The sequence below is a fragment of the Phyllostomus hastatus genome, unplaced genomic scaffold (assembly GCF_019186645.2).
Source record: "Phyllostomus hastatus isolate PE091 unplaced genomic scaffold, TTU_PhHast_1.1 phas_scaffold_345, whole genome shotgun sequence".
NCBI lineage: Eukaryota > Metazoa > Chordata > Mammalia > Chiroptera > Phyllostomidae > Phyllostomus > Phyllostomus hastatus.
This window is the reverse complement of record NW_025334024.1, coordinates 24,170,072-24,193,388: the sequence shown is the minus strand read 5'-3', so window position 1 is coordinate 24,193,388 and position 23,317 is coordinate 24,170,072. Positions and strand designations below refer to the sequence as shown.

The 23,317-nt window shown below is 61.0% G+C and overlaps 1 protein-coding gene across 3 annotated transcripts; it reads right to left on the bottom strand.

Annotated features, from left to right (window-relative positions):
* Positions 1-4,949: 4,949 nt before the first annotated feature.
* CCDC102A (coiled-coil domain containing 102A) lies at positions 4,950-23,317 on the bottom strand. Of its 3 annotated transcripts, none has more exons than XM_045818767.1 (9): positions 23,223-23,317; positions 16,858-17,599; positions 14,514-14,740; positions 12,187-12,295; positions 10,246-10,362; positions 9,684-9,893; positions 8,664-8,834; positions 7,596-7,756; positions 4,950-5,482 (listed from the first exon to the last, which is right to left on the bottom strand). In XM_045818767.1, exons 2-9 carry the CDS (start codon positions 17,446-17,448, stop codon positions 5,353-5,355), a joined length of 1,716 nt encoding a protein of 571 aa, XP_045674723.1. In that variant the 5' UTR covers positions 17,449-17,599; positions 23,223-23,317; the 3' UTR covers positions 4,950-5,352. The 3 variants fall into 3 exon arrangements, with proteins under 3 accessions (XP_045674723.1, XP_045674724.1, XP_045674725.1); XM_045818768.1 differs by having other exon boundaries at positions 7,596-7,699; XM_045818769.1 differs by lacking the exon at positions 4,950-5,482 and having other exon boundaries at positions 7,676-7,787.

The following is a 23,317-nucleotide window of genomic DNA, read 5'->3' as shown; positions in this document are numbered from 1 at the left end:
CCCCATTCCATCCTGGAACGAAGACACCTGGGCAACCGGGCCAGGGAGCAAGCGGAGGTTTCTGACATCAGACTGAGGCCGGGGGAGCCGCGTGTGACCGAGTGGAGCGGTCCACGCAGGCAGAGTCAGGTCCTGGACAGGCTGGGGGGTAGCCTTTTCCTGCCCGGACAACTGGCCTCCTGCACAGACGTGACAGGTGGCCGTGAACAAAACTGGACAAGGGACACGGCTGGGTGCTGAACCCCACGCTGTGGGCTTCACATATGTCGTCGCCTCTAATCCCCAGGGTACCCTGTGTTACACGTGGACACTGAGGCTCAGGGAGGTGGAGTCTCTGCCTGGTTGGGGGTGCAGGAGAGTGTGGCTGCTCGTTCTCTTATTATAACGGAGGGAGGCCCAAGGAATGAAGGGTTAAGGCCCTCTTCACAGGAACTGGGGGTTCCCGGGACACGGTTGCTGGGCGCCGGGGGATGGGCTGCTTGGCTCCCTGGACCTCGCTGGACTCATCTAGGTAATGAGGTGCCCACCTCCAAGCTGCAAGGCAGAGCATCACACGGGCGCTGGGTGGAAGGGCCTGGAGGGACGGCCTGCGGGGAGAAGGGCTGAGGACAACGGCTCTCCCCCCCACCCCCGGTCAGCTCGCTGCCCCTCCCTCCCTCCCCACTCCGAGAACGTACGGGTGTGGAGCACCTGCTCTGAGCCGGCCCAGGCCTGGGCTGAGGGCCGCAGCCCAGAGCCCGTGGCCCGTGGAGCTGCCCAGCCGCGACCCTGGCCCTGTCCGTTACTGGCCGCCCCTTTCCTCTCTGGGCCTGGGCTTCCTCATCCTGTTGTTGTCCGCCTCCCAGGTTGAGGTGAGGACTACCGTTAAACGGAGCCACAGAGCAGGGGGGTGGGAGCTCTGGGGACATGCCCTCTTCCTGGGGAGATCCGGACTCCCAAGACACAGGACCCCCGTCCTCAGAGCTCGAGGTCCAGGTGCCAGCCAGTGAGGCACACCCCAGTCACTGCGAAGCTGTCACCTCGTCTGACTGGGCCGCTGGAGCTCTGGCAGGTACGAGACGGCGCTGGCAAAGCCAGTCCCAGCCAGCCGGGGAGGGAGAGAGGCCACGGCCAGGGGCCCGGCTGCATTGTGTCCTGGATCAACAGGGACCTGAGGCCAAGGCCACGCGGGGAATGTGCTCAACAGCCAGTCTGCGGCCCTCCACGCACCGGATGTGGAGTGAGGCTCCGTTGGCCCCGTGGTGGGAGCTGCTGCTAGTTCCTGAGTGGGGGAGGGGAGGCCAGGATGCTGCTCTGACGTGGGGGAAGCCCGGGACACGGGAAAACCGGGAGGAAGGCTTCACGTGGACACCTTTTTAGGCCTCCTCCCCGGGGGCAGGGGGCAGGCGGCAGGCAGAGCACCTGCGGGTGAAGGCACCCGCAGTGCAGCTGGCTCTGTGGGGGGTTCGAGGAAGACCGGGAGGTTTTCCAGGGAGCTCCTGCTCTTTGGGGAGGCGCCCGCCTGGGGCCTGGGAGGCAGCTGGCATCGCGCAACCCTGCAATTAGCAGGCAGAGGGGGCTGGGTGGTGGTGCAGGGAGGGGGGGCAGCTGGCAGGCTGACAGCTACCGCTCAAGCTGCCTCTGCCTCAACCACCCCCCCCCACTGTCCTGGGGGGGGTGCCCAGGGTGGCCGGTGGGCTCTCAAGCAGACAAGGCACTGGGGTCTTGGGAAGGGATGCAGAACATAAGCAAAGCCGGAAAAATGATACTAATAGTCAAGTCATAGTATCGGATGTTGGTGTAGACAACTCAGCTGCTTTGTTCCCATTTTGCAGACCAGAAATCAAAAGCCCAGGGAGGCACGGGAGCTTGCTAGAGCACCCACAGCCAATCAGAAAGTGGCTGGGTCTAGAAGCCAGGCTCGCGTGGAGGGTTGGGGTGCAAGGGGCTCACGCTTGGGTCTAGATTTCAGAGTGGGGAACCCCACGGTCTGCCTGAGAGTCAGCCTGGGCAGAAAACCACCTCGGCTGGAGAGCCAGGGGAGGCCCAGCCTCTGGAGGAGACTCCGGGGCCCAGAGCTTCAGGCTGCAGGGGGAGGAGGGCTGGGTGAGGCAGCGTCTGGCCCAGCCGGTTCTCCAGCCTGTCCAGGCCCCGTGAGGAGGCGGGGCGCTGCTGCCCTTGGGCTGCTCTGGCTTTCTCAGAAGACTTCGCTGACCAGCAGAAAGACCCGCACGGAACCAACCGGTCCTGCAGGTATTGCAGTGGGACGGGTGTAGGGGGGGGTGGGGGGGTGGTTCTGGCTTTAGCCTTCCACCAGCCTGCCCGTCCATCCACCCGTCCATCCTGCTCTCCTTCCGTTGAGGGTGTCCACTAGACCCAGGGCCCTGTGCTTGCTGCTGGAAGAACTTGTTGTCCTCCGGGAGCTTCCGCTCGTGGGCGGGACAGGCAAACCACTCCATGATCCACTAGCACTCTAAGAATGAGCAGAACTTGGAAGGGCTGGTGGGACTCTGATGGGGACAGGGCAGTTCTGGGGGGCAGGAAGGGCGCTCCTGGCTGGAGTTGCAGGGTCTGTGGAATGGGGCGGGGGCTGCACCCCATGGGGCCTTGCCCTGGAGGGGGCGTCACACTCAGGACACATGGGGTCTGGCCTTGCAGCACCCGCCCTGGAATGAGTGTCACCACTAACCAGCTGTGTGCAGCCTTGGGATAGTTACTCACTCCTTCTGAGCTTCTGCTTCCTTGGCATACACTGAGAGGGCAGTATTGCCCGCCTCACTGGGCTGCGAGGGACACAGCACGGCTCAGCGGGTCAGCTGTCCTCCCTGTGGGGATGAGGACCCCGAACCCCGAAGTTCTGATTTCATGAGCGACACGTGCACTTGGCCTGGCCTTGGCCAGTGCCTCCCCCTGTCACTCCGTTTCCTCACCTGATGGTCTGGACTAGCTCAGACCGTCAACACTCACGTGCAGGGTGAGGCTGCAGGGAGTGGTGGGGACTGCGGCCCACTGGGGCACCTCTGTGCCCCACAGCCGGGAGCACCCGCCTCTCAGGGCCTCAGCAGCAGTGGCCCTGCGGGAGCATGAGCTCAGCGTCTTCCAAAGGGGCTGACTTTTCAAGAGAAAGAAACCTCCGTTTTTACGAGAAAACCACATGACGACTATTAGCAATGCATTAAAGTTTTTAAAGCATCACGTGAGCCACAGGGGCCACTGGTGCTGGCAGACGCTGCCACCACGACGACCACTAGGACAGAAGGGCTGCGAGCGAGGAGGAAGCCCGCGCTCCAGGCCCAGACAATCTCCCAGGCCCGCGTCTGCGGCTGCGCCCCCGCCCCTCCCGGGACTGGGCTTTCCCTGGGATAAAGAAGGTGGGAGGCCAGCCCCTCTCCTCACTGGCATTCCCAGGGGCAGCCCCGCCCACAAACAGGGGCTGTAATGGGGCCCCTGCTCCGCACTATCTCGCTGGAGGTGCCAGGGAGTCTGGGGGAGCCCGCCAGCGGGTCTGCACTGTGTCTGGGAATGGCAGGTCTGCCTGGGGGCCTGGGGGCGGCTCTCAGGGTTGCTGTCAGTGAGGGCCTGGCTCCTGGCTCCCAGGGGTCAAAGGGCAGCATTTGCAGCCTCTTCTGGGGCCAACTTCCTGTTTGGGAGAGAAAACAGAAAGACCCCTTCCTTGCAAGAAATGATCTTCTTCCTACAGTCCCTTTTCTGATGGTCCCGGCTTGTGGGGAAGGACCCACCGGGAGGGGATCCCCGTGGCTGGGTGTCCCCAACTCCGTCCTTTCCCCTCGGAGACCAGAAAGGGACAGGGGCCTTCACGCCATGACAGCAGACCCCACCTCACCAGCGTCGTTAGTTCAGCCTTGGCAGTAGGGCAAATACTCAGTGCCTGTACTTACTACCCCCCGCTGGGCTCTTGGGCCTGCCTCTCCCCTCCTGTCAGCCCCCCACAGCCCCTGGCACCCCCTGGCTGCAGCCCCAGGGGTCCCTCAGACTGAGCCACAGTAAGAAAGTCCTTGATGCTACTCCTCACCCCTGGCAGCCCCTTTAACAACTGAATTGAACTCTTCTTTGGTGCCAGCTCCTGCTTGGAGCCGCAGCCTATCCTTGCACACCTCCGAGCACAGGGAACTCACCACCTTACCAATGTTAGCACGATTCTAACAGTGCCTCCTTTTGCAGAAATTAAGCCCCAGTGCTTCACGTAAAGGGCCTCATCACGGGCAGGTGTCCCAAATGCCACCTCAACTTGCAAAGCTTAAAAACTGTATGCTACTGTGTTTTTAGTAACCGTTTCCACCAGATTTAATATAAATCTGTTGGTTATAGAAGACTTAGAGACTAAATATCAAAAATAAAATAAAAATGACCTATAATTTCCCTACCTAGAGCAGGACTAGGGGAGGGATAAAAGGACTTCTTATTTATGTGTTTACAGCTACCTCTGGGTAAACCACCGGCCGCCAGAATGTCGCCCCTTGCGGCAGAATGCAGCTGGCCAATCCCTCCTCTCCAGGGCTGCCCTTCAAGTACTTAAACAATTACTAATCTTTACTGAGCTCCAGATGAACCCATCTGATTCTCAGGATGGCTCTGTTGGACAGCTAATTGATAGATGGGGAAACGGAGGCTCAGAGAGGGCAAGTAACTCCCCCAGAGTTGCACAGCCAGTAAGGGGCAGAGCTGGGATTTGAACCCATCTGGTGCCGAGCTCCAGTCTCCTCTTCTCCAGCGGACACGTGCACCACGTTTTCTCTCCCTCCTCGCAGGACCTGCCTTCCAGACCACTCGGCAGCTCCGACGTTCGTTCCCTCTTCCTCCCATTCATCCGTTTATTCAGTCACCCGACGTTTCTGAACTTGGGTTCGGTGCCAGGTGTAGGAGGCTCTCCCCCAGGCCACCTGCCCAGACCTGCCCCAGTCTCAGGACCCCACCCCAAGAACCTCAACTCGTTTATTACAAAAGACAGAGTTTATCACCTTGTACTACGAACAGCTCCTGCCCAGTCCCCAAGGCTCAGAGGGCCAGGCTGGGTTAGGGACCCCACGGCCCTCTCGTGACACCCTCTTCTCCCTGCGTGGGAAGTCCTGGGTGGGCGGGGGTGTCTAGGCCAGGCCTGGGAGCGGTATTGTGTTTATAACGCTAGGCATACATACATACATATATATATAAAAACACAGGCTGTGGCTTCCTTCCACCGTGCCTCGGAGGGTGGGCCATCGATGTGCACCCTGGGAGAAAATGAGTCGCCCGTGGCAGGGACGGGGTCGCTCCCAGAGCGAGCACGGGCGACTGCGTCAGTTCGAGCGGCCGGTCAGCCAGGTAGCCCAGGGCGCCCGCGGCCTTGGGCCAGCCCTGCCAGCCCTGGGAGCGCTAGGCCACCTGGATCTGCAGGTCCTCATCCTCGTCCAGGTCGCTGGCTCCATCCCCGGCTTCCTCGGTGCCAAAGCGAGCGCTACGGATCTTCCCGAAGAGGGGGGCGTTCTGCTGCTGCCTGCGCAGCCTGTGTGGGGGGGGCGGGGGTGACAGCGGCATCAGGGTGGGGGTCCCATCGGTGGGGGCTGACCGCAGCTAAGCCTACCCTAGCACGTCCCCCTGGGAAGCACCAGGCCGGGCCTTTGACACACACTACCTCTTCACATCCCCCTCCTAGACGTCCCCGAAACAACGGAGGGACTACTGTCACCTCCATTGTACAGACAAGGAAACTGAGGCACAAAGCAGTTGAGTAATTGGCCCAAAGTCCCATGGACAGTAGGGAGTGGGGCTGGCTCTGGGGTGGGCGCAATGGGCAAAAGGGGGCTGGGGGCTGGGGGCTTGCAGAGAGGAGCTGCTGTTCAAGGTCACGCTCTGGGATCCAAACCCAAGCCAGCTCCAAAGACCACAGGGAGAGAGTTTGGGGGTTGTGGGGGGCGAGTCTCCTTCCTCCCCAGTGTCAGTGAAGAAGAGCCCCACCCTAGTCCCCACCCCACATTCAAGCTCCTAAAGCCAAAATGCACGAGGCAAATGTGGACCCTGAGCTGCGGAGGAGATGCCCATCCCCCAGCAGAGCGGCCGCCTGGCGGCATCTTACTGGAAAGCATGAATTATTAACACGGCAGGGAGGGGCCCGGGCAGGGCCCTCCATTACTGCACAGTGATTTAGTGCGCCGTCCCCGGAACATGAAAGCACGAAAAGTTGCAAAAGGAAAAGGGGCAGCGGTCCTGGGCAGCCACACCCTCCCTGATGGAAGCACTTGAGAAGCTGGGCAGAGCCTGCCTGTCCATCTCGGGAGTTTACGGCTCCCGAAGAATGTGGCCGAGAAGGGCACAAGGGCCCTGGGGCCAGGCAGCCTTTTATGGGGTGCGTGCTGGGGGGCGGGCAGAGCTGGCCAGGCTCAGCCTGATTTGGACCCCTGCCTGGGCCCCTGCCCGACACGTTATAAGTAACATCCCAGGCAGATGGGGAAACTGAGGCTTGGTAGCCACGTCACAAGCCTGTTAGGTCTGGTTCCAGAGCCAGTTCCCTTCACACCCAGCACACAGCACGTGTTTAGTCAATGAGGGCCCTGATGGCTGATGGCCAAGGGGTGAGGGGCAGTCTGGCCGGGCCACCCACTGGCTGTGCGGCCACGGGAGGACTCACCCTCTCGTGCCTTCGTTTCCTCATCTGCCAGCCCCATAGGAAAAAAAAAATAACAACTTTCCCTTCCCTTCTTACGGGAGCACGATGCTTGTAGCCCAATATCTGACCCACATGTAAGCCCCCTGCCCGGGGGTAGAGCGGCCACAGCAGCTGACAGTCATTCAGCATTTATGACGTGCCGGGTACACACTGGCTCCTTTGGTTCTCACGATGACCCAGAGCTAAGAACTGTCCCCACGTCACAGAAGAGGAAGCTCTGACACCAAGAGGGTGAGTGCATGGCCCCAGGTCACAGAGCTGCGGAGCACAGAGCCAGGGTCCCCCACCGCACCCCGGCGATCTGGCTGCAGAGCCCCGGCCCCCTCCAGTCCGTGGAATAAGAGGCAGCGAGTGAGGGCCTGCCAGGGCCGGCCCAGGAACCAGGTGGGGGGCTCGTGGAGTGGGGAGGGGCTGGGAATTGATGGTCTCTGATAGACACTCATGGCCCCAAGGGGCGTCAGGGAGAGGGGGCCACTCCCAGGGTGCTCGGATGGGGGAGAGCAGGGGAGGGACGCAGAGGATGGGTCCCCCGAGACCCCGTGGTCCTGATTGAGGGCGCGGGCCTGCTGTCAGGCCAGGGCCCCTCGGATCCCTCCGATCCCAGCTGGCCTGTTGCTCCACCTTGGCCCTGACCTGTTGGGCCGCTCTTCCTGCTCTCTGGCCACAGGAGACAATTCCAGGTTCTCGGCTGGCCCCACTTCCTGCACTCCCCTCCCCTGGCTTCCTGGCCCTTCCAGCCTGGAGGGGACAGGATTTTGGCCCCAGGGGGCCCGGCCCTCTTCCTTCTCTGTCTTCCCCTCTAGCCTGAGCTCCGGCCCTGCCCGGAAGGAGGGAGGTTTCCTTTGGCTGGAGGCTCTCGGCCCAGTATCTGTGTTGTCCCGGGCCCGGAACCCTCTCCCCGCTGCAGCCCGGTCCCCGCCCCGCCCCCCCCAGGGGTGCACATGGGGCCCACCTGGACTGCACATGCTCTAGCTGCACCTGCAGGTTCTCGCTCTGCTCCGTCTGCTCGTCCAGCGACCGCTGCAGCTTGCGTGCCTGGTTGTGGGCCTCATCCAGCTGGGGGGTGAGCAGGGCCAACAGCACGGGCATCACCTTGGGCTGGGCTCGCCTGGCCTGCCAACTGCCATTCGTGGGTGGGGGCGTCCTTCCCGGAGAGCAGGCCCTGTCTGTCCTCTGCGGCCCAGACCAAGGCCCACCTCCTCCAGGGAAGCAGCCTGTTTGCTCCTCTCCCTCCCTCCTGCCCCCCCCTTCTAAACCTACCCGCCCTCCAATGCTCCAAGCTCCTGATCATCCATCAACTCATCCATCCTCGTCAGTCTGTCCACGTGACCATTCATCCATGGCAACATCCATCTGCCCATGGAGAGGCCCACTCACCATTCATTTGTCTAACTGCTCAGCCACCCATCCATCCTGTCTATCTGCGTGTCCTTCCACTCTCCCAGACACACCTATCTTGCCATCCATCCATCCATCCATCCACCCTTCGCCCCTCTTTCCCCGTGCATTCATTCCTCCACCCACTGGGCCAGGCAATTGCCTCTCCATCTTTCCGCTGTCCACTCGGTCATCCGTCTTTCCACACGCTTGTCCGTCACCCCTCCACCCACCCACACTCACCCAATCACCTCTGAGACATTTGCCGTCACGGCTCACCCACCCATCCTTCTCCCCTTCCTTCCTCGCCCACCCATCTGTCCACGCAGCCCCTCATCATCTGTCCAGCCATCCGTGGAGTTATCCTTCTGTCTTTCCATTTACCATCTACACCTCTACCCACTCACCCATCCGTTAGTCTTTTCAGCCACTCCTCCACCTTGTCCGTCCATTTTCCTTCCCACCCTCCCTACCCACACACCTGTCTCCCATCCATCCATCATCCGCCCACCCGCCCGCTCTACCCGGGGCACGTCCTGGGAGTCAGGCTCTCGCCAGGCACCAGGGACCCAGCATGGATGGCGCTCCCTCCCCAGCCGAGGTTCCGAGGCCGCCTGCCCCTCGGGCCCCAGCGGGCGCTCACCTCGTCCTCGGCCTGCGCCAGCTCCTTCTTGAGCTCCTCCACCCGCAGCCGCAGCTTCTTCACCTCCGCCTCGTGCTGCTCCACCCGCCGGTTGGCGTGTGCCAGCTCCGCCACCTTCTCCTGGAACTGTTTCTTCAGCTTGCCGTGGACATGCTTCAGGTCTGCCAGCTCCTGCGGGGGGGGAGGGGAGACAGAGAGGAAGGGAGGGCTCAGAGTCAGAGGGCACCGTGCCAGGGAGTCCCGCAGTGTCGGGCAGTTCTGGCGGGCGCTGGTGTCCCTTCTCCCTGCAACCTCTCCACCTGTTGTCTGGTATGCCAGCACTAGAGGTTTGGCTGAGCAGCTGGAGGCTGGTGGGGGCCGTCTACCGAGGTGAGGAGGCCTGGGGGTCAATGAGGGGAGAGGACTGGGTGGGCGAGTCAGTGGCCCCATTCTGGACGTGATACTGGGAGGCGCCTACTGGAGATGACGCGGGTTGTCCAGCAGGCTACCGGTGCCGAGTCAGGTTTTCTGGGCCGGGATGAGGTCTGGAGTCTTCAGAACCTATGACGGAGGGCAGTAAAGCCCTGGGCCTGGGGGGATGCTCTAAGCGGGGCCAGAGCGGCTGAGGAGAGGATGAGCAGCCAGGAAAGGAGACGCCCTCCCCCGAGCTCTGCGACTTCGCTGAGCCTCGGTTTTCACATCTGTACAATGGGGCCTGGCGCGGCCTGAGGGTCTCTGGAATCCATCCCCTTTGCTCCAGCCCCACCAACCGCAGCCTGGTCTAGGCCGCCGTCACCTCTTGCTGCCCCTGGGAACAGTGACAACACTGGGACAGGGCCCACGGCTGGTGCTCAATCAATGCAGGTCCTGCAGTTATCACTGAGCCCGACCCAGCGTGGGCGCCCAGGAGGAGCGGCTGCTGGGTGATCGTCATGTCTGTCCTCAGTTGTTACTTCAGGGGCCCCCGGACCCCTGTGGGCCGACACTGGACACACAGTAGGTGCTCTGCCCCGGTCCTGGCCATGCCACCCACTGCCCCACCTTGTTCTTCTCGAAGAGTGCGGCCTGGCTGGCCCGCAGGTCGCAGTCCAGCGCGCTGGCTGTTTGCCGCCGCCGCCGGGCCAGGGCCTCCTCCAGGTCCCCGACCTGCGCCCGCAGCTTCTTGTTCTCCCGCTCCAGGCCCAGCTTCTCGGTCTCCAGCCGCTCGCGGCGACCCCACTCGGCTGCGTTCTCCGCCTGCAGCCGCTCCATCTGCAACAGGGCGGGAGGGGTGAGGCCCCCCCCTCCCCCGCAGGGCAGGAGGGCATGGAAGGGCCCTCCCTGGACGCTCCCTCCACTCCACCTCCTCCTGGAGCTGTTCACTTGTGACGCCAGGAAGCAGGCCCAGCTGCAGGGGCTATAATTAACCCTGGCTATCTCGCCGTGTGCAGGATGTGAGGGTGCTCTGGTCTCTGCATGGGAGGGAGAGTGCCCACGGTAGATTGGGGTACCCCCCCAAGGGGTGGCTGGCCCCTCTCAGAGCACAGACCTCTTTCAAGCTGATGGAGGCAGGGCCTCTGGCCCCCACCCCCACCACCCTCCCAGATCCTGCCAGCGGCCCTACCTCGCCTCTCAGCTCGGCCATCTTCCTGTCCATGCTGGACCTCGCACCCAGCTCGTCCTCCAGGTCTTCGGACATGCGGCCCAGCTCGTCCTGGTGAGCCTCCTTCAGGATGCTGAGCTGCGGGACACAGCCCTGCCTGGTTATGTGGGCACCACCTGGTTCCACCCCAGAACTGGCTCTGGGGGGCGGGCACTGCTGAGGAGGGCTCAGCAAGCAGATGGTGACCCAACGGGACAACGGGTGTCCAGAGCTGACCTTGAACCTGATCACTGTGCCGCTTCCAACACGTCTCATTTCCTACCTCATTATCTCCTAGCCTCCTAGATCCACTCACAGTCACTTTCAGCCCATTTTCTACAACAGCAGCCGAGAGTGAACTTTAAAAAGATAAAGCCACTCATGTGCCCTTCTTGAGCTCCTTAGGGTAAAGACTGACCCCTCCCTATGGCCTCACAAATCCCTCCCACATCTTTCCCCTTAGTTCACTGTGTGGGCTCCCTTCTAAGCCTCAAATATCCCCTGTCCACCCCAGGGCCTTTGCACGGGTGGCTCCCTCTGGCTGGTACGCTTTTCCCGAGGTATTCTGCAGCACGGACTGTTCTTCTCAGGCCTTGGCCTAAATGTGGTCCCCACCCCCACCCATAGGGAGGCCTCTCCTGCCCTCCCCACCTGGAGAACACCCCACACCCTGTGGGGATGGGAGGACAGACAGCTTCTCTGTCTGTCTGTCTGTCCAGTTGTGTACCCCTGTATGGCCTCGGCACAGTGGAGCCCTCTGCATATACTGGCTGAACGCATCCTGTGGATGTGAACCCATCTGAGGGTGGGTGCGGGGCTGGCCACGTCAGAATCGCCTGGGGCGCTTTTGACGCGGTGGTGCCCGCAGGGAACCCCAACACACTCCTCTCTGTGCAAAGACAGGGATGAGCCTGACATACTTCAATGCTGAGAAAAAGAAGTCCGATACAAAGGAAGATCTTACTAACTGCCTGTGAAACTGCACATGTGTGTTTTATTCACTTTATTGCAAATGACTACACTTTGCAATCTGAACAAATTAGAAGGACAGATTCCTGAACCCAAGCCCCAGAGATGCTGATTCAGGAGGGTGAGGGTGGGGTCTGGGAGATTCCCTAAGACCAGTGGCAGTCCTTCCGCTGGTCTGAGACCGGTGGTCCTCCTGCCCGTGAGAAATACAGCCAGTCCAGCCAGCTTTCTCTGGGTGGCGGTGCCCCCTGCTGGCCATGGGGGGCTGACACAGGACGTGGTAAAGGCTGCCTAGCCTGACCCCTGCCTGCTCCAAGTCCCCCACGCTGTGGTAAAGCCACGTCCCCTTTCTGCCATCTGGGGCCTCAGGTTCCTCACTGATAAAGGGGGACAGCCTCCTGACGCCACAGGGCCTCAGCGAGCTCTTGCACACACGAGGCACCCAGCAAACGCTACATCCAGACTCCTCCCCCTCGTCCTGGCCCACCAAGCTGTCCCTGCAGCCTCCTCTCTCACTTACTACCCTCCAGCCACTCTGGCTCGTTTTCTGTGCACGTGAGGCTTGTTCTGGTCTCAGGTCCTTCGCATTTGCTACGCCTTCTGCTGGGAACGCCTCCCCCCCCCATCTTCTAATCGCTTTAGTTCTCACCTCAAATGTCACCCTCTTAGCCAGGCCTTTCCTGACCTATCGCCCCATTGCTCTAATACTGTTTTGACTCTTTCACAGTTTATGCATTTGCCTGCCTGGTTTCTGTAGGTCTTCCCCCACCCTCTCCCACAAGGCGAGCTTCTGACGGCAGGGCCGTTGCCCACCCCAGCACTCAGAATGGTGCGTAGCGCACAGCTGGCACTTGACAATGAATGAACTCCCTTATTTCTTCCATTCACACTTCTGAAATTCAGCCGCACAATGCTGCTTCCTCCAGAAAGCCCCCCCTGGTTTCCAAGACTCACTTGCTTGAGCATCTCCTGCTTGGTCTTGCTCAGCTCCTCGTACTTGATCTTCCATTGGCTGAGTTCCCCCTCCAGCTTCTCAATGTTCCTGCTCAGTGCCAGTTTATCCCTGAGGAGGAAAGAGGGAGAGGCAGACACGGGGGTGAACCCACTGGGGCCCTCCGTTCAGAGTCCTCCTGTGCAGTCTGCACCTGCAGGACCCAGGCCCAAAGTCCTTGCCTCGGCATTCAAGGCCCTGGCAGCCCACACTGACGGAAGCACCCTGGTTTTGCATTTCTCCTGGAACTGTACCTCTCCCACAATGGCAGGTGCCCAGCTCATGGTGTGGGGATGGGCAGGGCCTCCTCCAGGGCCCTGGCCACCCCTGGCAGGTGCCACCCTCCCGCTGGGGTCCCAGGGTCATCTGCCAAATATGACCCCTGCTCCTGTCTCGTGAACTATGGTTTCCTGGAAGGCCTGCAGTGAGAAAAGCCGGAAAACACTGTCCAGTGACTCTTGGACTTAGCGTTCCTCGCTTGTCATCATCCCTGGGCAGGGTTCCCTCGTTCTTCCATGACCGCCCCCCCCACACGTGCAAAGCACCATGGGTAACAAGCTCAGCTCCCCTGCTGCCTGTCACTCCTGGGGGTGGAAATGATCCGAGCCCAGACCCTCGTTCTGGCTTACACCTGAGTGGGAAGTGCCTTGTGTACTGAGGGTTTCCCAGGGACGGAATCGCTGCATAAACTGAGGGAAGACTGCCCTTGGCTTTGTTCAGAACTTGACCAGAGGCTGTTCACCTCCCCAGACATCCCATCCCCACAGCGACACCCCTCGGGCGTCGGAGTTGCTGGCCCCGCACGCCTGTACCTGCGGCTTTCCCAGGAGTCCGCGCAGGTGACTCAAATGGGCAGACGCGCATACAGCCTCAGCACAGGCCCGACTCGGAGTACGGGCCATGCGCGTACCAGCTGTCACGGCCATCGCCACTGTCCTTCTGCATCAAGTCACCAGACTCTCCTCCCCTCATGGCTCCTTCCAGCGGGGCCGTGCCTGAGCTTCCCCGCGCCGTAACACAACCCGGGGCCGGACCGGGCCGGTCCACTCACACGCACGTTTTTTCTGTGGCTACAGAGTCGGCCCTCTGTGTCTCCGGGTGTTGCGGGGTCTTTGATCTGTGGTTGGGAATCTGTGGGTGCAAAGGGTCAGCTCCGAGTGGAGCCTCAGTTCCCGAACTCCATCCATTCCACAAGCTCTTTGAGAACCGAACTGTTCCAGATGGGAGACCTTCGAGAACTGGAGTTTGACAGCGTATGCCTCATTCTACGGCATTTCATATAAGGGACCCGGGCATCCATGAATACTGAGGGACAACCGTGGTTAAGTTTTGGGAGAGTCAAATCCTATACAGGGGTTTTCAATTGTGAGGAGCTCGGCACCGCTACCCCGGGTTGTTCAAGGGTCAATGGTACATATATTTTATTATAAATTCCCTTCCTTTTAACTTGATATTTCAGTTAGCACATTAGGTTGATTTTTGTTGGTTTAAATAGAAATTGATGGTCTTACAGTTCTGCAGGCTAGAAGTCCAAGATCAAGGTGTTGGCAGGCCTGGTGCCACCTGAAGGCTGTGGGAATCTGCCCTGGGCTCTGCTCTAACTTCTGGTGGTTGCTGGCCATCTCCGGTGTCCCTTGGCTTGTGGGGGCGTCACCCTGACATCTGCCTTCCTGGCTACATGGCATTACGTTGACTTTTTAGGAAACCCCGTGCAGCCACATTATCCTATCTATGTATTTAATTTCTGGATGGAAGAGGGGGTGCTACAACACACTCATTATAATCCGGCGTGTGCCCTGATCAAGGTCACCGGTGACCTGCATGTTCTTTATTTAAATTATTTTTTAATGATTGATTTTAGAGAGACCTGTCTCACCAACTGCAGGCTATTCACACCCTGCCATCTCAGACTCAACCCATCCAAATCCACTCTGCCGCTGCGACCCCCCGACCTCTCTGTCCCTCCTCCCCCGGTTAAATGTTTGCCCTCGGCACTCTCCCCCCACCTGCACGTAAGCGCCACAGAGGTGGGGATTCCTGGTCTCGTTTACGGCTGCATCCTCACAGCTGAGCACAGCGCCTGACTGACCCAGGGCAGGTGCCCAGCACGTGTTACCAGAATGAATGTGAACGAAATGCACCCGGGGTCCCAGGGCGAGGCACTCACGCTGCCAGACTCGAGCCCCGACAGTGCCGCTCGCCCCCCATCAGCGAGTCTCACATCTGACACCGACTTTCCTTCCGTGGTGCTGAGGGTGCCCTGCGCCCCCTCCTGCCTCCCAGGACTCACTCTCGCTCCTTGAGCAGCACCTTCTGGGACTCATCCAGCCGCAGCCGCAGGGCCGTCAACTTGGAGGCGTCCTCCTCAATGGCGGCCGTGTCCTCCCAGGGCAGCCGGCTGCGCTCCTGGCGGCCCGAGCTGCCCCGTGGGCCCCCGGCCCCTACACTGCGTGCCTCCCAGCAGCCCTCGGGCTCCTCTGGTCTGCTCTTCAGCAGGTTCTCCACCAGCTCCAGCTCCTGCGGGGACCAAGGTGGAAGATGGACCAGTGGCTGCTGAGCCCTCATGGCCTCTCCCAGGACTGGGGTCTGGAATCAGCGTGGTGGGTAACCCTGGGCAGGTCACATAGCCCTTCTGGGCCCCGGCGCCCTGTTTTGTAGCCTGGCTCTCCATCCTAGACAGGGAAGGAGGACACGGCCTCCTCGGGGCCTCCCCCTTCTTGTCCTGGAACTGAACACCAAGTCAGCCACCAAGGTTCCCTGTATCCTGGAAGATTTCTCAGAAGAGGTGGTGAGCTCCCTGTCACTGTAAGTATGCAAACATATGGTGAGACATTGGTGTGAATCAATGCAGAGGCAGGGAATTCCTACAGCGAATAAGAACAAAATTCCTTCGAAAGAAATTTGGGCTCTAAGACCCCATTTTTCAGGGGCAAATACTAAGGCTCTGGGAGCTGAGCACCAGGATGGATGGTAACACAGTCCTGCAAGCAGAACCAGCTCCCAGAGAGAAAGCTGTGGGGGATTAGTAACCCAACGCCAAGCCCTGCTTCCCCTCTTGAACCTTCCTTTCTCCTCTGCCCTGTCCCTGTGCATCCCGAAGGCCTTCCTTGACCCCACACCCCAGACACCCACGGCCTCTGTTCCAGCCTGGCTTCCCCACGGCCTTCCCACGTGAGTGGGCCAGCCCCTTCCCAGGCCGCTCTCGGTTTCCCTGCTAGATGGGGGCCATGGCTCTGAGGACGCCCCGAGGAGTGAGATTCCACTCCTGTTAACGCAGAATCTGGAAGGGGCCTCAGGTGCCACCTGGCCCAGAGCTCTGCTTCGGAAACAGGGAACCAGGGAGGGGAGAGGCTTATTCTGGGTCGCAGAGCAAACAAGAGGCTGAGCGGGAGGGCAAACTCAGACTGCACCTCCAGGGCTCTCACGGCTGTCCCTGCCCCCTCCTGGACTGCGACAAACAACCAGAACAAGGACAGAGCAGGAACAGACTGCAGGGCTGGCTGACAGGAGCTGTCATGGTCTGCCCCCAAGAAGAGCACTGAATGCCACCTCCAAAACCAGGCAAGGCTGGGGAAGAGGGAGCTTCAGCTACCAGTGGGTAGCGGTGCCCACTCTAGCTTGCAGGGGTGGAGGGAGCAGGGCAGGGGAGGGGCAGGGCAACCAAGAATCTTAGCTAGAGCTCGGGGATGGAGCTAGGAGCAACCTGAACTTGGACTCTGCCCCTGGATGGCCTTCTGGTGACAGGCCTGCTGGTTCAGGGGAGGCTGCCCTCCACACCCACCATTAATGCTCCAGCCGTACTGATTATTACCATGGACTCTGAAGTTCCCCTGGGTTCAACTCCCCAGCAACTTGTCACCAGCTGGGAGACACGGGTCCTTAACCTCTCTGTGCCTCAATGTCCTCCTCCACAAAGCAACCCCCTCCTGGGGCTGCTGTGAGAATGACCTAGAAAATGCACTGCAGAGCTCAGGGCTCTGCAGATGGCCCCAGAATGGTGGGAGCTGCTATGGCCCGTCCCCAAGCTCCCCGGGCGCTCTCCGCCTTGGGGCCTTGCCCAGGCCATTCTGGGCCTGGAGTGCCTCTCTGCACTTTTCACGGCTAATTCCTGTGCATCCTGCTGGTCTCAGTGACTTAATCAGGACTTCTTCCAGGAGAGCTTCTGTAAAGTCCCCTCCCCAAAGACTGGGTCCGTGCTCCTAGGGCCCTCACAGCCCCCCACCTCTCAGCTGAAATTGATGCTTGCTATAAATGTTTGCCTCCCCACCCTCAGTTCAAGTTGATCGAATGCATGGATTCAGCGCTGCTGCTAATGGATGCCTCCCAGGCAAGTACTTCAATCCCACTCCTGCTCAGAGTGGATGATTCCCTGGTTCTGTTGACTACTCAGGTGTGAGAGTGGAGGGACCACCAGAACCCAGGGCTCGCTGCTTTAGGGGTCTCCAGAAGGGAGGCGACCTGGGGCCCCACCAAGTTGACCCACAGAAGTGAAACCTCTTAGGGCACCAGGCCCCTACCATCCCCTTGCTGGGCCCGACCGCCTCCACTTCTGTGCACAATCATTGAGCCCAGTCCACTTTCGGACTCAAGAGCTAAGGCCCTCCCTGCCCGGCAGCGCCACCGCGTCCACGCACCTGGCTGCTCTGGGGCCTCTCTGACCCGACATCGCGCACGGGCTCGTGTTCCCGCTCCGGCTCCGTCTCGGGTCCATCGGGCGTCTGGTCAGCGGCTCCCCGGGCCCCACGGAGCCGCGCCAGCTCTCGGCCCCGCGCCTCACACTCGCCCTGCACCTCTTGGCGCTCGCGGCGGGCGCCGGCCAGCTCCTTGGTGAGCGCGTCCAGGCGCTGGCGCAGCTGGCGGACTTCTTCGCGTGCGCGGTTGCGCTCTGCGCGCACCTTGCTCCACTTCTCACGCCAGTTGGCAGTACAGTCCGACCACCAGCGCATGGTCTTCTCCATCTGCGCTGCCCGCGCGCGCGCCTCCTCCAGCTCCCGCAGCCGCAGCTCCTCGCGGCTCTCCCAGTCCCCATCGGCAAGCAGTGCAGAGGGTGTGGGCAACGGCAGGGTAGGGGGCGGCCCTGGGGAGGGCGTGCCACTGGGCGGCGTGGGAGGCAGTGAGTCTGCTGGCCCCATGCGCTCGGGCGACGGGCTGCCTAGAATGGTCAGGAGGCTGCCTTTGGACAGCTGCGGGGACTCGGCCAGCCGTGGGCTCGGCCCGTGGCTCATGGTGCAAGGGGGCTCACAGGCTCTGGGCTTGAACTTGGGCTGGACTCAGGGGAGGCGCCGGGGACTTTTTGCAGATGCGATACCACTGTGCATGATGGCCGCTTCTACCCGCTGCTCTCCTGGCCACGGGATGGGGGATGCCTCCTGGCACCTGTAGGAGAGCACACCATTGTTAGACTGTGGCCACCACCTGTCTGTACCCGTAAGATCAGCCATGGGAAGGGCATAACCGGCAGAGGGAACAGCGTGGGCAAAGGCCAGGGGAGGGAAAATGGCCTGCTCCAGGAGCACCCCCGAGGCTGGAATGGTGAGCAAGAGCCTGCAGCCACCTTCTCACTGGCTTCCAGACTCCCGGCTTTAGTGCCTCCAACCTGCAGCAGCGACGGCTGGTCTGCAACCCTGACCTTCAGGCCTCATCTCCACCCTGAACACAGCACGCTTCCATGCTGGCCCTCCTGCCCCCTCCCACGCTGGCCGAACTCATCGCATCCTTAAAACTTGTCTGAGATATCACCCCCACCCAGAAGTCCTCCCGGACCATCTCGGGCCAGGCGGTCAGGCCCTGACCTGTCTCCACCACTGCACGAACTAACCTCGTTGTACCATTTATGTGGGTGCCCTGTCCGCTCCCCATTCTCACCCCAGGCCGTGAGTTTGCTGAGGGGAGAAGCTGGTTCCTGGTCACTGTTTTAGTCTCGGCGCGTGATGACAATGACAATGGTATTTGTGGAGGGCCGGCGACAGACCGGGTACCGTGGCTTATGTGAGTTATTTCATTCATTTGTCTCAACAGGCTCAAGGGGCATGAATGGCCTTTACTGAGGAGGAGAGGCAGGCTCGGCAAGGTTAAGTAAGCCCCAGGGCCGGTCCAGCGATGGTGTCTAGCAGTCCACACACAAACACTGGGGTGGTGGGGGGGGGGGGGGTTGGTGAGCCCATGCGCACACGGGTGGTATGATGGTGACAAGCCAGTGTCTGTGAGATGGAGGGGGTGCGGTGACGTTTCAAGCTGTCATTCATGGGAGGCATCCCATTTAAAATAAATGAGACACATGTCCCTCTCTGTCCCTAACCTGCCACATTCTCCCTCCCTGTGGCCTCACTCTGACCACCTCCAGCAGCCCCTGGACACAGCCTGACCTTTGTTCCCCACACGGCCAGCCTGTCCCTCACACCAGCCCCTGAGGCTCCGCCCTGATCTCTCTGTGGCCTTCCTTTTCTGAATGACCAACCAGGGCACTGTCCCCACACTGCCTGGCCACTGCTCTGTGTCCCCTCTTCCAGTCTCTAAGCCCGCCCCCTTGGCAGGTGATCTGATGTCGGGGCTGGCAGCGAAAAGGTAAGCCCGCAGACTGGCGCTGCCTCCCTGTCTGGCCCTACGCCCCAAAGTCCCCTCTTTTCTGCCCCTAAGAGGGTAGTCTCTCTCAGTGCAGTCTCTGGTTTAATAGACATGAGGCTGGGAATCATATGAATAGTCCAAGTTTGGGACCTTCGGGGATCTGGTGATGCCTTGTCCCCACCCCTACGTCCATACACACAAGTGTGTATGTCTCAGCTCTGCTAACACCTGCCCGAAGTTATGCGCCCACACACAGCCACACAGATGTAGGTTCCAGTCCCCAGAATACCACTCACTCCCCAAAGGATCCCCCCCCGGCAGGCGAGTGCCCGCTCTGTGACTCCGTTTCTCCACCTGTGCAGTGAGGTAGCTGGCCTTGATTCCGTGTGCTCTCACAGACATCTGTACACACCCAGGCACACTCGAAGGCACACACCCGTCTACACATAAACAGAGATGTAAAGAGACACGGGCAGGCACACGCATACTCAGAGATGAACCCAACGCACGCAAAACTCTAAGATGCACAGGAAGATGCTCACCTGCAGATGGAGTCCCAGACACACCTGACACCTGGAGACATACACAGGCCAATGCATGGATGGATACACACAGAGAGACGCAAAGATACTCACGGCCAAGCGGAGGCACACTCACTCACACACACACACACACACACACACACGGACAGGACATCGCTCTCCTCTCCCCATTTTCCTGGCCAGCCTCCACGTGGAGAAGCTCTCGGAAAAGAAAAACAACGTGAGAGCCGGCGGGGGAGGGGAAGGAGGCAGGAAACCCGAGTGCCAGCCCGGCAGCCAGGGCTGTGCTCAGAATGGGGGGTGCTGAGGGGGGCCTGGGGCCCGGGCGCCCTGTCCGCTGGGCCCTTGTCACAGCCCGTAAACTGAGAGGGTGGCAGGGAGGGGCCACTGCCACATCCTCTCTGCCTCTGGGAGCCGCCGCCAGGCCTGGCACGGGCTCGGCAGGAAGGGGGTGGCCTGCTCCTTCCAGGAATCCCAGGCCTGTCGCGCAGGGCAGGGCGGGCGCCACCCAGGCCCCTAATGGCTTCCAGGCACCCACGCTAAAGGCAGGGGTGGGCTCCAGACTCAGCTCCTGTTCCTCTTCTCAGCAGCCCGGCCCGGCCCTTCCTGGGGCTGGGGAAAAGGACGGACAGCAGTGCGGACAGACAGGCTGTGAAAGGCCCTCCTGCATTTCCTCTTGCAGACCAGGGTCCCCTGGGGGCTGTGTACGCATACACGTGGGAAGGAGTTGGGGCAGGGGGCCCCAAGTTTGGTTTTCTGGAAAGCCCATCCCCCAGCACACCAGGAACCCTCCACACCCATGTAGATTCAGCCAGACCCTGCCAAGCAATGCACGCCCCCCCTCGCCCCCACCCACCCCTGGCACATAACGCAGCCTTGGGGACAAAACCTCACATGTGGCCCTGGTAGCACACACACTCGCCGAGAATCAGACGCAACACGGGCTCCAGCTGCCCTGCCCTGCTGCCCTTGCCCCTCAGGCTTGGTGCCTTCTTCCCGTCGGGCATGCCCACGTGTGCAGGGTGGCCTCCTGATTCCCCCAGGGTGTCACCACCCCGCAAGGAGCAGGTCCATGAGGGACCAGCCACCACAGGCCCCAGGGACACTTCTTCACCCCAGCCTCCCCCCTCTCTCTCCTGCCACCCACCAGCCAGATGGGTCTATTCCTGCTCTAACCCTCAGGGTTGCTGCCCAAGCTGCACCCCTCCCAGCCAGGAGTCTGAAATCCCCACCCACCCTCCCAGCTCAGGTCCAGCACCTCCAGGAAATGCCTCCATCTCCCCAGCCCCACGCCCTGCCCGGAGAGCACAGCCCTACAGCCTTCCACAGCCAGACCTAGACCTGGCCAGCCACCCTCTTCTTGCAGCACAGGGCTCCGCCCACCCAGGCAGGACTCTTCCGCCACTCAGAGCTTCCAGGACAGGCCCTGATGTGAGGATGTGCTTCTACATGACCAGTGGGGTGCGGAGTAGAGGCTGAACTGTGACTTGCATCCCCTTGGCTGGGCAGCACTGTGAGCGGGACACAGAGCTCCCGGGCCCCAGCCCCACTGCTCCAGACAGCGGCCGGCCACTCCAGGACAGAAACAAGAATGTTTTGCTGGGACACTCGCCTCCAGCTGGGCTCTCATCAGGTGTGACCACAGAAAGTGAGCAGTGGCTCCTGCTGCTTGTGGACCGGTCTGGAATATCTCCCCCTTCTTTCTCCACCAGCAAACTCCTACACATCCTTCAAGGCCCACCTTCAGTTTCCCCTCCTCCGGGATGCCTTCCCTGACCTCATACACAGATTACATCAGTGCTCCCAAAGGCACCTGCACCTCCCTGTTCTTCACCAGTGGCCACCTTGTGAAGTCCACAGGGCACCTTGGCCTCGCTGGCCGAAGCATGCTGCGTAAATGCTTCCCAGGCTACGGATGAAAGGTGAGCGGTTAGGGGTCCCTTTGCGACCAGGGAGGGCTGAGCTATCCTAAGGATCAGGAGTCACTTTGTGGGCAGGCATTGAGACAGACAGGTGTCTGAGCCTGTTTGTGGCCAAGGTCAGGGTCAGAGGTCATCTCATGGCCAGGTCAGGGGTCAGGCTTCTTACCAGAGGAAGCCTAATGGGCACATAAGGGCGCAACTTGGAGTTTTGTCCTAAGCATGTTTAGATGACTCTCAATATCCAATGAAAGAAGCGAGCAATGCCGAGGCCTGGGTGGGGGCCAGCTGAGAGGACTGGGGGTGCGCCCAGCGGCCCAACCAGCTCAGAAACCCCCTATGTCCTCCTAGAACCTTTCAGGTGGGGCTAAGGGGCCGGCCCATGGCCACAGGCCTGGCTCTGGGCAGGGAGCAGAGCCCAGCAGGAAACCGCAGAGGACAGCCTGATTGGATAAGTGCAGGGTCTAAGGCTGGTCAGCCCACAAACTGTGGGCACCTGTCTCTCTGACCTGCTGCCTGGGCTCCAGCCACCGGACCTCCAGGAGAGGACTGAGAGGGAGGCAGGCAGGCAAGCGGGGCCTGCAGGCTGGACCTGAGCCCTGGGGTCAGCACCCCTGGACTGTCTCAGACAACCCCATCTCAGACGGAGGAGCCATTAAGATAGCCTGGAACTCCTTTACAAATGGCCCCAACTGAGGCCCAGGGGAGCAGCCACTTGCCCGCATCTATATAGAGGACAAGCAGGAGAGAGAGAGAGAGAGAGAGAGAGAGAGAGAGAGAGAGAGAGAGAGAGAGAGAGAGAGAGAGAGAGAGAGAGAGAGAGAGTGTGTGTGTGTGTGTGTGTGTGTGTGTGTGTAGGGGGGCGGGGTTTGAGGAAGCTGGAGTGCTGGGATTGGATGTTTCTCCTCTTAGGTCATGTCTACTTCAGGGGCACCTCCACAATGGGGTCCTCAGGCATCTGGCTAAGTGGCCCAGCATAGCTGGTATGGGAGAGGGTGGGAGCCCTTTTGGGGACCCACCCCCAGCCCCGGATCTCTCAGCAACTTCTTGACCTATGCATTCTCGCAGAGCAGACCTCCCACCAGTCGCAGCTCTGCCGCTGCTACGCTGCGTGGTACCCGCACGTCTCTGCCCTCCCTGGGCCTGTTTCCTTACTCTTACGTTGGAGAGAGGCACTAACAAGATTCCTAAAAGTGGGCAGACCTTGTGCCAACCCGAACCAATTTAACGCCACAGCCCTGAACAACCCCCACTTAAGGGAGAAATTGAAGGTCCGGGTGCGGAGCAGGCTTGACCACACGTCACCCGTTGGCACCCTGAGAACGGCGCGGAACTGGAAGCCCACTCCTTTGTCCTAGCACTAGTCACTCCACCTGCTCCAACACCTTCCAGAAATTCACTTTCTGCCCTTTCCAAGCCCTGAGTCGTCTTAGGCCAAACTTCCTGGTCCGGCTCCAGGGCTGCCCACGTCCAGCGAACTGCCCCGCACCCCCTAGTGGCTGGCGGAGGGCGGTAGGGGCTCCCCGGCTCGCAAGGCGCTGTCCCGCCCACCACACCGCGGTCCCCATTGGCAGCCTAGTGGCTTCGTGTTCCGATTGGCCCCCGCCGCTGGTCCATCACTCACTCGCCATGGTGACTATGTTGGGTCCCCCGGGGAAAGTTCCAAATTCCGCCCCCGCCCGATGCCCCCGCCCGTCCCGTCGGGCCCGCGGCACTCCGGAGGCGGCCCTGTCTCCCCCACCCCGCATCCCCTCCACACTTGTGGCACAGCAGCCCAGAAGCTGGGGGAGCCCGCGAAGGGGGCTAGGAAGTTCAGCTCTGAGTTTGGGGTTGCTGCGGACGCGGGAACCCTGCAGCCCCCCGCTCCAGCTCGCTCCCCAACTTAACCCCTTCTTTCCTGCGGAAGATTCGCGGCCTGGAGGGAGTTCCTGGGACGCCGTGGCTTTCCGTCCCAGCACTACCGCCCCTGCTCACCTCGGCCGGGGACCCTCGAGCTCCGGACGTCCGACCCGCCGCGGCTGGGCGGAGCGGGCACGGGGCTGACTGCGGCCGCCGCCGGCAGGGCCGGG